Source organism: Conger conger, chromosome 4 (genome assembly GCF_963514075.1).
Source record: "Conger conger chromosome 4, fConCon1.1, whole genome shotgun sequence".
Lineage (NCBI taxonomy): Eukaryota > Metazoa > Chordata > Actinopteri > Anguilliformes > Congridae > Conger > Conger conger.
In genome coordinates this window covers 78,840,955-78,854,694 of record NC_083763.1, presented here as the reverse complement: position 1 = coordinate 78,854,694, position 13,740 = coordinate 78,840,955, and the positions used below count along the sequence as shown (strand labels likewise).

At 45.5% G+C, this 13,740-nt stretch overlaps 1 protein-coding gene across 1 annotated transcript in view; it reads left to right on the top strand.

The window, feature by feature from the left end:
* Positions 1-13,740, top strand: part of fryl (furry homolog, like) — a 91,426-nt gene that overhangs the window by 6,565 nt on the left and 71,121 nt on the right. Inside the window, 9 exon segments of the mRNA XM_061238856.1 lie at positions 255-308; positions 5,204-5,343; positions 5,858-5,954; positions 6,142-6,221; positions 6,466-6,546; positions 6,902-7,070; positions 8,183-8,275; positions 8,608-8,706; positions 9,003-9,104. Of these exon segments, the coding sequence (XP_061094840.1) occupies positions 255-308; positions 5,204-5,343; positions 5,858-5,954; positions 6,142-6,221; positions 6,466-6,546; positions 6,902-7,070; positions 8,183-8,275; positions 8,608-8,706; positions 9,003-9,104 (915 nt within the window).

Here is a 13,740-nt window from a genome sequence, read left to right as displayed (position 1 = left end):
TTAATTTTCATTATCTCCAGACAGATGATAAAAAACACCATAAAATATAAATATGTGGGGAAAAAAAACGAATGAAAATAAGAGAGAGAAATATACTTATTCTGTTACATTCACTCGGGAGAATCTGGCTTGTGTGTGTGTGTCCACAATGGTGTGTTTGCAGAATAGATTTGTTTAGTAGTGTATGTAGAGCTGATTGGTCTCTCTCTCTCTCTCCCTCCCTCTCTCTCCCTCCCCCTCCCCCCCCCTCACAGGAGAAGCCCCTCTCTCGGTCCCTCCAAAGGGGGGAGGATGCACAATTTGATCAGGTGGGTGTGACTGTTTAACATCTTCATCTCGCACTGTTTGGCCATCATTAATACATCCCTGTGTGTGTCTGTGTGTGTGTCTGAGAGGGCGATTTGTGTGAGGTGTGTGTGTTCCTCTTCAGACTTGAGGTGAGGCCAGTGGATATTGGGGTTGGTGGGTTTGGCCTGGTGGCAAGTGCTGTGGCGATGAGCTGTATTGATGTTCATATTGTTAATAATTTATGTGGGTCAGACATGCAGTGCCAGTAAGAGACTGATGCATCGCGCTCTTGAGAACTCTCAGCGTCTGCAGTGCAATTGTTTTTGTGTCATTTAAAGCTGGAGCAAGATTGTTCATATTAACATTCATTAATACTGAACCCAGGATGGAGCCTTGAGGGACCCCTAGCATGGTTTTTTTGTTTTGTGTGAGTGTGTGAGTGTGTGAGTGTGTGAGTGTGTGTGGTGTGCAAAGGGGATCTTTGTCAGTTTTGAGAAACGCATTCTGTTCTGTTGGAAAGGTAACTGGGAAACCAGCTGACCCCTCAGCACCCTTTCATCTTGACTTTAATGGGCCTGGTCACCTGACCTGTATGAACGGCCTTTACTGCGCATGGTCACCTGACCTGTATGAACAGCCTTTACTGGGCCTGGTCACCTGACCTGTATGAACAGCCTTTACTGGGCCTGGTCACCTGACCTGTATGAACGGCCTTTACTGCGCATGGTCACCTGACCTGTATGAACGGCCTTTACTGGGCCTGGTCACCTGACCTGTATGAACGGCCTTTAATGGGCCTGGTCACCTGACCTGTATGAACAGCCTTTACTGGGCCTGGTCACCTGACCTGTATGAACGGCCTTTACTGGGCCTGGTCACCTGACCTGTATGAACAGCCTTTACTGGGCATGGTCACCTGTATGTACCAAACTGTGTTAAACTACTTAGAACGGGGGTGTCAAACTGAATTTCCAGGGAGCCGCAGTGTCTGCAGGTTTCCTTCCAATCAGCTGTCAATGAAGGCCTTGAGAACAAGGTGTGTGGATTCTTTAGCCATTCAAAGACTTGAATGAACCACAGGTGCTGAGAACATCCCAAAAACCAGCAGACACTGTGGACCTCCAGGACTGGAGCTTGACATTAGAACATAGCACCTTTGGTACCAGACCACCCAATTTTTAGGTCAGCAAAAGTATTGGGAACAGAGTATTTGGTAGAATATGCCTTGCTTGCAATAACTGCATCAAGCCTGTGACCCACTGACATCACCAAACTGTTGCATTCTTCGTTTGTGATGCTTTTACTGCAGCCTCTTTCAGTTGCTGTTTGTTTCAGGGAGATTTTCCCTTCAATCTCCTCTTCAGGAGGTGAAATGCATGTTCAATTGGGTTAAGGTCTGGTAATTGACTTGGCCAGTCTAAAACCTTCCACTTTTTCTCCCTAATGTAGTCCTTTGTTGTGTTGGTAGTGTGTTTTAGGTCATTGTCTTGATGCATGATGAAGTTCTTCCCAATTAGTTTGGACTCACCTCTCCGTAAGTTAGCAGACAGAATGTTTTTGTAGACTTCTGAATTCATCCTGCTCCTACCATCATGAATTACATCATCAATAAAGATTAGTGAGCCCACTCCAGAAGCAGCCATGCAAGCCCAAGCCATGACACTTCCTCCACCGTGCTTCACAGATGAGCTCCTATCTTTCTCCACACTTTGGCCTTTCCATCACTTTGGTAGAGGTTAATATTTGTCTCATCTGTCCATAAAACTAAGTTTGATCTGTTGTCTCATGTACATCTTTTGACGTGGAACTCCGTTGTCTTCAGTGTAGAGCAAAATTGACGAAATTGACCTCTGTGTGTGAGTGAGAGGTACAGTAGAGCAGGAGTGAGTGAGTGAGTGAGTGAGTGAGTGAGTGAGTGAGTGAGTGAGTGAGTGAGTGAGTGAGTGAGTGAGTGAGTGAGTGAGTGAGTGAGTGAGTGAGTGAGTGAGTGAGTGAGTGAGTGAGTGAGTGAGTGAGTGAGTGAGTGAGTGAGTGAGTGAGTGAGTGAGTGATACAGTAGAGCAGAAGTGCTGTGTCGCTCTCAGTGTGTGTGTGAGTGAGTGTGTGAGAGGTACAGTAGAGCAGAAGTGCTGTGTCACTCTGTGTGTGTGTGTGTGTGTGAGTGAGAGAGAGAGAGTGTGTGCGCTACTGTAGAGCAGAAGTGCTATGTCACTCTCAGTGTGTGTGTGCGTGTGCGTGCTGGAGTCTGCCTCGTTCCAACAGAGCTTACATAACCCCCTCTTCTCTCCCAGGTCCCCTCCCCCTCTCTCTCTTCTTCTCCCTCTGTCTCTTCCTCTTTCTCTCCCTGCCTCCCTCTCTCTCTTCTTCTCCCTCTTCTCCCTCTCCCTCCCTCCCTCCCTCTTTCTCTCTGGTGAAGTTTTACTGGTGGGCTCCAGGACTGATGTCATCGTGATATCAAACGGGTTTTCACATGGGAGCCTGTGATTGGCTCCAGTGAGGGAGGCGGGGTTTAGGGTTTTAGCAGAATAACAGAAAACAAAGCAAGAGGATTAGGGTTTAGGTTTGAAAATAGATGAAATCAAGTCTCAACAGCAAATAACTTCGTTCTGGGTGGATGAGGTTGAGGAATGTGAATAGCTGGCAGTGTTTTCTGTGTCATTTAACCAAGGTTTTAACACGTAAAGTCAATGTTGGAATATAACATTAATTTATGGAAACAAAATAGTTTTATTTGTATGATTTATACGATGCTAGCTAATGTAATGTTAGCTGTCAGCACCTCCCCAAACACTGTAGCTAACGTTAGCTAGGCAACATAATTAACATGAATAAACAGTGCAAACTAGCTAGCTAGCATTATTGCAAACCCTATTGTGGTTACGTTACCACCAAAACTAGCTATCTAGCGAGCTAGTTTTACAACAGGCAAGGTTGGATTTAACGTTTCATGTTTGTAAAGTTATCATCCCAGTGTTTCTCTACACGGCCGAGGATGAGTGTCTGGTGGTTACTAGCCAACGTTTTGTGTTTAGTTTTTTCAGTCATGTTTCTGACACTTTGAAACTCATGTCGGGCGTCTCTGTGCCAGCTGTCATTGACTGTGCCAAGCACCTGAGGCCGCCCTGTAAACAGACTGTAGGATCTGGGTTATCCTCCCGCAGTCCCCTGTGTGCCTGGTCACATTTGGCATCACAGCCCCAAACCCTGCACTGAGAGGGCACTACACTGAGAGGGCACTACACTGAGAGGGCACTACACTGAGAGGGCACTACACTGAGAGGACACTACACTGAGAGGGCACTACAGTGAGAGGACACTACACTGAGAGGACACTACACTGAGGACACTATGATGGTTATGAGGTGTGTGGGTTATGGTGTGTTGGTTATGATGTGTGTGGGTTATGAGGTGTGTTGGTTATGATGTGTGTGTGTTATGGTGTGTTGGTTATGATGTGTTGGTTATGATGTGTGGGTTATAAGGTGTGTGGGTTATGGTGTGTTGGTTATGATGTGTGTGGGTTATGAGGTGTGTTGGTTATGATGTGTGTGTTATGGTGTGTTGGTTATGGTGTTGGTTATGGTGTGTGTGTTATGGTGTGTGGGTTATGATGTGTGTATTATGGTGTGTGGGTTATGATGTGTGTTGGTTATGGTGTGTGGGTTATGGTGTGTGGGTTATGATGTGTGTGTGTTATGAGGTGTGTGGGTTATGAGTTGTGTTGGTTATGAGGTGTGTGGGTTATGGTGTGTGGGTTATGGTGTGTTGGTTATGGTGTGTGGGTTATAGTGTGTGGGTTATGATGTGTGTTGGTTATGATGTGTGTGTGGGTTATAAGGTGTGTTGGTTATGATGTGTGTGGGTTATGAGGTGTGTTGGTTATGAGGTGTGTGTGTTATGATGTGTGTGTGTTATGGTGTGTTGGTTATGATGTGTGTGTGTGGGTTATAAGGGTGTGTGGGTTATGGTGTGTTGGTTATGATGTGTGTGGGTTATGATGTGTGTGTTATGGTGTGTTGGTTATGGTGTGTGTGTTATGGTGTGTGGGTTATGATGTGTGTATTATGGTGTGTGGGTTATGATGTGTGTTGGTTATGGTGTGTGGGTTATGGTGTCTTGGTTATGATGTGTGTTGGTTATGATGTGTGTGGGTTATGAGGTGTGTGTGTTATGATGTGTGTGTTATGGTGTGTTGGTTATGATGTGTGTTGGTTATGATGTGTGTTGGTTATGGTGTGTTGGTTATGATGTGTGTTGGTTATGGTGTGTTGGTTATGGTGTGTTGGTTATGATGTGTGTTGGTTATGATGTGTGTGGGTTATGAAGTGTGTGTGTTATGAAGTGTGTGGGTTATGAAGTGTGTGTGTTATGAAGTGTGTGTGTTATGAAGTGTGTGTGTTATGATGTGTGTGTTATGATGTGTGTGTTATGATGTGTTGGTTATGATGTGTGTGTGTTATGATGTGTGTGTTATGATGTGTGTTATGATGTGTGTGTTATGGTGTGTTGGTTATGATGTGTGTGTGTTATGATGTGTGTGTTATGGTGTGTTGGTTATGATGTGTGTGTGTTATGATGTGTGTGTTATGGTGTGTTGGTTATGATGTGTGTGTGTTATGATGTGTGTGTTATGGTGTGTTGGTTATGATGTGTGTGTGTTATGATGTGTGTGTGTTATGGTGTGTTGGTTATGATGTGTGTGTGTGTTATGATGTGTGTGTGTGTTATGATGTGTGTGTGTGTTATGATGTGTGTGTGTGTTATGATGTGTGTGTTATGATGTGTGTGTTATGGTGTGTGTGTGTTTTCCAGTTAATAAGCTCTATGAGCTCGATAGCGGAACACTGTTATGATGTGTGTGTGTTATGGTGTGTTGGTTATGATGTGTGTGTTATGATGTGTGTGTGTTTTCCAGTTAATAAGCTCTATGAGCTCGATAGCGGAACACTGTTTGCCCTCTCTGCTGCGCACGCTGTTTGACTGGTACCGCCGCCAGAGTGGCACAGAGGACGAGTCCTACGAATACCGCCCACGGGCCAGCACCAAGTCCAAAGGGTAAGAGAGTGTGAGAGTGTGAGAGTGTGAGAGTGTGAGAGTGTGAGAGTGTGAGAGAGTGAGAGAGTGAGAGAGTGAGAGAGTGTGAGAGTGTGAGAGAGTGTGAGAGTGTGAGAGTGTGAGAGTGAGAGAGTGAGAGAGTGAGAGAGTGAGAGAGTGAGAGAGTGAGAGAGTGTGAGTGTGTGAGTGTGTGAGTGTGTGAGTGTGTGAGAGAGAGAGTGTGAGAGTGTGAGAGTGTGAGAGTGAGTGTGAGAGTGTGAGAGTGAGTGTGAGAGTGAGTGAGAGTGAGTGAGAGAGTGAGAGAGTGAGTGAGAGAGTGAGAGAGTGAGAGAGTGAGTGAGAGAGTGAGAGAGTGAGAGAGTGAGAGAGTGAGTGAGAGAGTGAGTGTGACAGTGAGTGTGAGAGTGAGAGTGAGTGTGAGAGTGAGAGTGAGTGAGAGTGAGAGTGAGTGAGAGTGAGAGATAGAGTGACAGAGAGTAAACTTAGTGCTTGTTATTTTCTCTCCCATGGTCAGAGATGAGCAGCATCGGGACAAAGACTACCTGCTGGAGCGGAGAGATTTAGCCATAGATTTCATTTTCTGTTTAGTTTCAGTTGAGGTCTTAAAACAGGTGAGTTCCTGCACACGCATGTGTTCATTTCTACATACGTGCGTGCGTGTGTGTGTGTGTGTGTGTGTGTGTGTGTGTGTGTGTGTGAGTGTGTGAGTGTGTGAGTGTGTGAGTGTGTGAGTGTGTGAGTGTGTGGTAGGTGAGTGAGTGTGTGAGCTGAGTTTAATGTAGAATATGTACTCCTCAGATTCCTCTGCACCCTGTGCCAGACGCTTTAGTTCATGAAGTCCTCAACCTGGCATTTAAGCACTTTAAACACAAGGAGGGGTGAGTCTGTCGTTCACGAACACACTCACTCACTCACTCACTCACTCACACACACACACACACACACACACACACACACACACACACACACACTCACACACTCACTCACTCACTCACTCACTCTTCCATCAAATATGGCAAATCCCCCCCCACCCCTCCAAGTGGTACAGAGGTGTGAGATGCTGCGTGTGAAATCCGCTGCATAACTAATGGTGCGTGTGCGTGTGCGTGTGCGTGTGTGCAGGTACTCAGGACCCAACACTGGGAATGTGCACATCATCGCCGACCTGTATGCGGAGGTCATCGGCGTCCTCACACAGTCAAAGTAATGCTCTCCCTCTTTCACTCTCTCCCTCTCTCCCTCCCCCGCACTCTCTTTCTGCTCCAAGTCTTTCTCCTGCTCTCACATTTTTATTTATTGGTTAAGTGTTTTTGTTTGTGTATCAGTAGCTGAAGTGTGTATATCCATAGCTAATGTGTGTGCCTGTGTGTGTGTGCCTGTGTGTGTGTGCCTGTGTGTGTGTGCCTGTGTGTGTGTGCGTGTGTGTGTGCCTGTGTGTGTGCCTGTGTGTGTGCCTGTGTGTGTGTGCCTGTGTGTGTGTGCCTGTGTGTGTGTGCGTGTGTGTGTGTGCCTGTGTGCCTGTGTGCGTGTGCGTGTGCGTGTGCGTGTGCGTGTGCAGGTTCCAGGCGGTGAGGAAGAAGTTCATGACGGAGCTGAAGGAGCTGAGGCAGAAGGAGCCGTCCCCCCACGTGCTGCAGAGCGTCATCAGCCTCATCATGGGCATGAAGTTCTTCCGCGTCAAAATGTACCCCGTGGAGGACTTCGAGGCCTCCTTCCAGTTTATGCAGGTGAGCCTGAGCCCAGCCCCTCTGCCCCCCAGCCCCAGTGTGGGTTAGCAGTGTGGTAACTGTTAGCAGGTTGTGTGGGTTAGCAGTGTGGTAACTGTTAGCAGGTTGTGTGGGTTAGCAGTGTGGTAACTGTTAGCAGGTTGTGTGGATTAGCAGTATGGTAACTGTTAGCAGGTTGTGTGGGTTAGCAGTATGGTAACTGTTAGCAGGTTGTGTGGGTTAGCAGTATGGTAACTGTTAGCAGGTTGTGTGGGTTAGCAGTGTGGTAACTGTTAGCAGGTTGTGTGGATTAGCAGTATGGTAACTGTTAGCAGGTTGTGTGGGTTAGCAGTATGGTAACTGTTAGCAGGTTGTGTGGGTTAGCAGTGTGGTAACTGTTAGCAGGTTGTGTGGGTTAGCAGTATGGTAACTGTTAGCAGGTTGTGTGGGTTAGCAGTATGGTAACTGTTAGCAGGTTGTGTGGGTTAGCAGTATGGTAACTGTTGGCAGGTTGTGTGGATTAGCAGTATGGTAACTGTTAGCAGGTTGTGTGGGTTAGCAGTATGGTAACTGTTGGCAGGTTGTGTGGGTTAGCAGTATGGTAACTGTTGGCAGGTTGTGTGGGTTAGCAGTATGGTAACTGTTGGCAGGTTGTGTGGATTAGCAGTATGGTAACTGTTAGCAGGTTGTGTGGGTTAGCAGTATGGTAACTGTTGGCAGGTTGTGTGGGTTAGCAGTATGGTAACTGTTAGCCGGTTCTGTGGGTTAGCAGTATGGTAACTCTTAGCAGGTTGTGTGGGTTTGCAGTATGCATTATGGGAGTGCAGTTTCAGTTTGCTGAACAGAGAGTTTCATGTTATATTTGTCATTTTAGCTTGAATAATTGATGCATCTGCAAATTGTTTTTTAATAACAATGCAATTCTTTATGAACGGCTGGAAGGTACTGGCATGACTGATCTGTTTGTGTGTGCGTGCGTGCGTGCGTGCGTGCGTGCGTGCGTGCGTGCGTGCGTGCGTGCGTGCGTGCGTGCGTGCGTGCGTGCGTGCTTGTGCGTGCGTGCGTGCGTGCGTGCGTGCGTGCGTGCGGGCGGGCGGGCGGGCGCGTGATGTTTGTGCGTTGTCTGTCTGCAGGAGTGTGCGCAGTATTTTCTGGAGGTGAAGGATAAGGACATTAAGCATGCTCTGGCCGGCCTCTTCGTGGAGATTCTCATCCCTGTTGCTGCTGTAGGTATCCTACACCATAGAGAGCATGCTAGATATTACACCAGAGAGAGCATGCTAGATATTACACCATAGAGAGCATGCTAGATATTACACCACAGAGAGCAGGCCTGCTAGATATTACACCATAGAGAGCAGGTCTGCTAGATATTACACCATAGAGAGCAGGCCTGCTAGATATTACACCATAGAGAGCATGCCTGCTAGATATTACACCATAGAGAGCATGCCTGCTAGATATTACACCATAGAGAGCATGCCTGCAAGATTGCCTCTTCAGTTCTTTCCATGGTCACACTTCCATGTTTCTCTCTCTCTTTTCTGACCGCCCATAGGCAGTTAAGAATGAAGTCAACGTGCCATGTTTGAAAAACTTTGTAGAAATGCTCTACCAGACGACCTTTGACCTCAGCTCCAGGAAGAAGCACTCTCTGGTAAGTTTCTATTGGTTGTCTTCCATCTGGTCCCTGAAGTGAGGGATCAGGAATGCGCACAGGGGTACGAGGATGTGCTATAACAGGACTCCCTCATCTTCCACACGCCTTACCCCCACACATCTGCTCTACTGTAAACTGCAGGACCACTGCACAGTGATCCACAAGAAAACATGAACTGGAATCTGCATCTTCTCTCCCTCCCCCTCTCTCTCTCTCCCCCCTCCTGCTCTCTCCCCCTCTCTCCCTCCCCCCTCCTGCTCTCTCCCTCTCTCCCCCTCTTTTTGTCTGTCTAGGCGCTGTATCCCTTGGTTACCTGCTTGCTGTGTGTCAGTCAGAAGCAGTTCTTCCTCAACAACTGGCACATATTCCTGCAGAACTGTCTGTCTCATCTGAAGGTACAGCTTCACACCTGCGATAACCCAACATTTTATTTCCATACAGTGTAAACATCATTAACCCAACACTTTGTATGCAATGTATAGATGTTTAGAAGGTGTTGTATGTAATGTGTAGGTGTTTAGAAGGTGTTGTATGTAATGTGTAGGTGTTTAGAAGGTGCTGTATGTAATGTGTAGGTGTTTAGAAGGTGCTGTATGTAATGTGTAGGTGTTTAGAAGGTGTTGCTGTAGTGGGGTGTTGGGATGTAGGGTGCATGCCTGCCTGTAGGGGGCAGTGCTGCCCCAGTGGTGGAATAGTGTGCAGCCTAATTCCATGTCAGTCACAGACCAATCGCAAACCAGTCGCAAACAATCGCAAATCAGTCGCAAACAATCGCAAATCAGTCGCAGATCAATCGCAAGCCAATCGCAAACCAATCACAAGCCAATCACAGATTGATCGAAACCAATCACCAATCAATCACGGATCAACCACAAACCAATCACAGGTGAATCGAAACCAATCAGACATCAAATTGCAGTGACAGCGTTCTCTGCTGGTGTGGTGTGTCGTGGTGTGTTGCAGTGATTTTAGGTCTGATTTTCTCTGGTGTGTGTGTGTTTGTGTGTGTGTGAGAGTGATTCTGAATGCTCCATTGGTTAAGAGGGTGGTGGGGGTGGAGCTAATGGACATTAGCCCTCCTGGGCACTATGGGGTGCTGTTGATTCGTGGCTTAAACCAGATTCCTCTTTTCCAACCCCCTAACCAACTGCTCCCCCCTAACCCCTAACCCCTGCGCATGTTCACTGCATCTTGTTCTTCCTTGTCCTGCTTCATCTTAATTCCACACAACGCACATCCCAGGAAGTCAGGGTGTGTGTGCATTTAGCCGCCACGCTGTGGGAAGGTTTTGTCTGTTTTTTTTTGTTATTTTCGTCTGCGCTTGTTCTAACCTGCATGTGGCCCCGCCCCTCTCTCTGTTTCCTGCTGTCTGATACTCGCTCGGTCTAGATGCCGTCAAACAACAGCATCAGAAAACAGATAGAGACGCTGCAGGTGAGTGCTGCCCTTACCTGGTCCTGGCCACGCCCAGGTGGGGGGCCGTGTGTGTGTGTGAGAGTGTGTGAGAGTGTGTGAGAGTGTGTGAGAGTGTGTGAGAGTGTGTGAGTGTGTGTGTGTGTGTGTGTGTGTGAGTGTGTGTGTGTGTGAGTGTGTGAGTGTGTGTGAGTGTGTGAGTGTGTGAGTGTGTGAGTGTGTGAGTGTGTGGAGTCGTCACATTAAACCAGAAAAAAGAGCCAAAATTCTGTTACATTTTTAAACAGAGCAATGACCCAGACTTATCTTTCGGTATCATGCAGGATTGAAAGAGAGATGAAGGCTTAATTTGACTTGTATACAGAACATTACACGCCTGGGTATCTGTACACAACGTGCTGTGGTGGGTTACATTCCTCCTGCAGCACAGACCCACCGTATGTCTGAGTGCAAGGAGCACTCACGCTTTTTTAACTTCAGCTTATAGGAGTAAATCCTTAAAGTGTGTGTAGGCATTTTTTTAATCACCGTTTTTAAAAGCCGTTTCCTTAATATTTGCTAAACTTCTCAAAACACACATGGCTTGAATCTCCAGCCTGTGTTTCCCCTAAGATGACGGGGCGCTCAAACTCCACCCTCGAACGCAGGGTCTGGTTTATGTGCGGCCACCTGTTCTGGCGGTGGACTGAGGACACCTCCAACTCCTCCCACTTTCAATCGTCATGTCAATTGAACTGTAATGCGTGTGCTCCACACTCGTAGCTAAGAGCTTAGAAGAGAGAACGAGGGCAAGGTTGTGTCACAACAAATTCTATCCCCCTTTACAAATCTTAGCCCCTCACAAAACCTATCCCCTCACGTTTCCGGTAACGTCTTTGCAATGACGTCAATCATATTTGTTTACTGCTGTGTGTAATGGGCTCTGCATCGGTAAGCTAGCGATGCTTTTGTGAATATGTAATATCTCGATTATTTATATACATTGAACCACGATATAGGCTACATCTAGCTAGCTAGATGGAAAGATCCCTAGCTAGAAACAGCTATGGCTTATCTTCCTAGACAGCGAGTGATCTATCTGTCTGGCTGTCTCGCCAGCTAGATATTTCTTATTTTGCTAGCTAGGGAGCTAACTTAAATATATCTACCTATGTCATGCTTTTCTACTTCTCTACATATATTTATTGCTGAATGGTTTTCTGTCCATTTCACTAACTAGCTAGCAGTACTGATATTAGTCCACCGAGATGAGCAATAGCTATCTCCATCGCTATCTTAAACTGGAGGGAAATTGGCAATTTATGTTTCGCTAATTTACATACACCGGACTAAATAAATGTTTATTGACAGAGTAATGACTAAGCGTATGCCGTTCACAAAAAGCCACGCTAGCCAGTTGACGCTACCGTACGCATCATAGCATCATAGCAACCAACAGATAAAGCTTGGCAACCACGCTGTCGACTTGACGCTAACTCATGACTCTAACTTACGCATGAGGGGAACGTAACCGGAAACTGGAAACGTGACCCCGAAGGGGACATGTTTTGTAAGGTGGATAGAATGTGTTAGCTCCGTGAAGCTAGCAACAATTAGACTTCCTGTACAGAAGTTCCGGTCTCAACTTCCTGTGATTTTCCGTCAAGATGAGAGCTGCTGAGTAAAGTTAAATAATGAGAACATAGTTACCGCGTTTGCTGCGCTTCCTCACATAATTACCATTGTTTAAATTCATTGCTGACACAACTTAAAAAAACTAAACTAAAAGTCAGCAAGCAACTAGCTTGCTATTTGACTAGTTACTATAATGTAGGCCAAGCATAAATTGCTTGACACTGTCGGTTCAATAACACCTCATTTGCATACCTGCTTACTGTTTGAAAAAAATGTTACCAAATATGAAGGGGCATACATTAAATCTATGTATAATATCTATAAAATTATACATTTATTATCTAAATGCATGTTCCCAGCAATTGTTGCTGTATTTACAGTGTGGTAAGGGCATGCAATGTCATTGACTGTCAATTCACGAGCAGCTCATTTGCATAGCCCATAACTCAAAAACTATAAATTCTTACCAAATGAAAGGGTTTATACATTTGTTAGCTGGACCCATATATTTAAGAATGTACAGTACTTTCTGTGAAATCATGTTCCTATCAATTGTTGCTGTGTTTGCTGTGTGGGGTGGCCATACGTTGCTATGGACTGTCAGTTTCCACCCAGCTCATTTGCATAGCTGATAACTCAAAAACTATAGATTGTTACCAAATGAAAGTGGGTATACATTTACTCTATAGACCCGTATCTTTAATATTCTAATGTATTTCTGGTGAAATCAAACAAGAAACTGACAGTCCATAGCAACGTATGGCCACCCCACACTGGAAACACAGCAACAATCGCTGGGAACATGATTTCAGCAAAAATACATTAGAATATTAAAGATATGGGTCCAGCTAACAAATGTATACCCCCTTGCCTTTGGTAACAATTTATAGTTTTTGAGTTATGAGCTATGCAAATTAGCTGGTTGGCAATTGACAGTCTCCACACCTGACAGACGGCAACAACTGGTGGCAAACAGTTTTTATAGAAATTAGTGCACAGTTTTATATTCTCTGCAAATACATCACAATTATATCCAACTGTATTAATTTAACAATGAAAATTGATATATCATTTTACTCACCGAACTTTTATTTTGAAAAAAGCGAACCGGAAGTCTCCAATTGTGGCCAGCAACATTTGCCAACTTCACGGAGCTGAATTTGTTGCGACAAGGACAACCGAGTTTTGCGCCCAAAGTTTATTAATTCGAGTACATACTGCACAATGCATATTGGTAGTCTAATTTGCAAAATTAATTCTGACCTGATATAAATAATGTTACATTCACTGCCTTCAAACCCTTGTCTGTAGAATAGGTATCAACAGCGAACTGCTTAGTATATATGCAACTACGACGTTCAATATAAAAACAATGTTCTTCATCATGCATACAGCGCAGCACTTGCGGTTACATGTTGATATTTTACCGGCGGTAGCCAGCAGACTTAAAATATAAAAATATAGCCAATGAGATAAGCCACTTGGACTGGGTTAAAACCAAAACCTGCACCCACGCCGGCCCTTTTAGGATAAGATTGGACACATCTGGACGAAGTCATCACAGTCTGTAATTTAGCTAGCTAGAAAAGAATGTATGAGAGATTGGCGTTAGCTAGCCAAATTAGCTGGTCACCACTGAACCAGAGCATCGTTGCTTAATCTAATGAGTGAAAACGTCATCGCTGTCGGCATCCAATGTAAAGTTAGCTAGCAAAACACAACAGTAGGCTGTCAGATTTATTGATGATGACGATGACTCCCATGGAGCCGGTAGAATGTCAAAATGATGGCTGCTGCCGTTGATGGCTGGAGCGGAGCCGTGCCGTAACTCGGCCCAATCAGAGCTCATATCGCTCAGGCTAGCCAAGGTAGGTTCCGTGATATCTAACCTATACTAACGTTACGGTATTTTGTCATGTGATCGCCTGAAGTTTGTTTTGAGAAGTTTTGCCCGATATGTAGGAAACTGCTCCACTAACGATGTTTTTATTTTATTTTTTATTT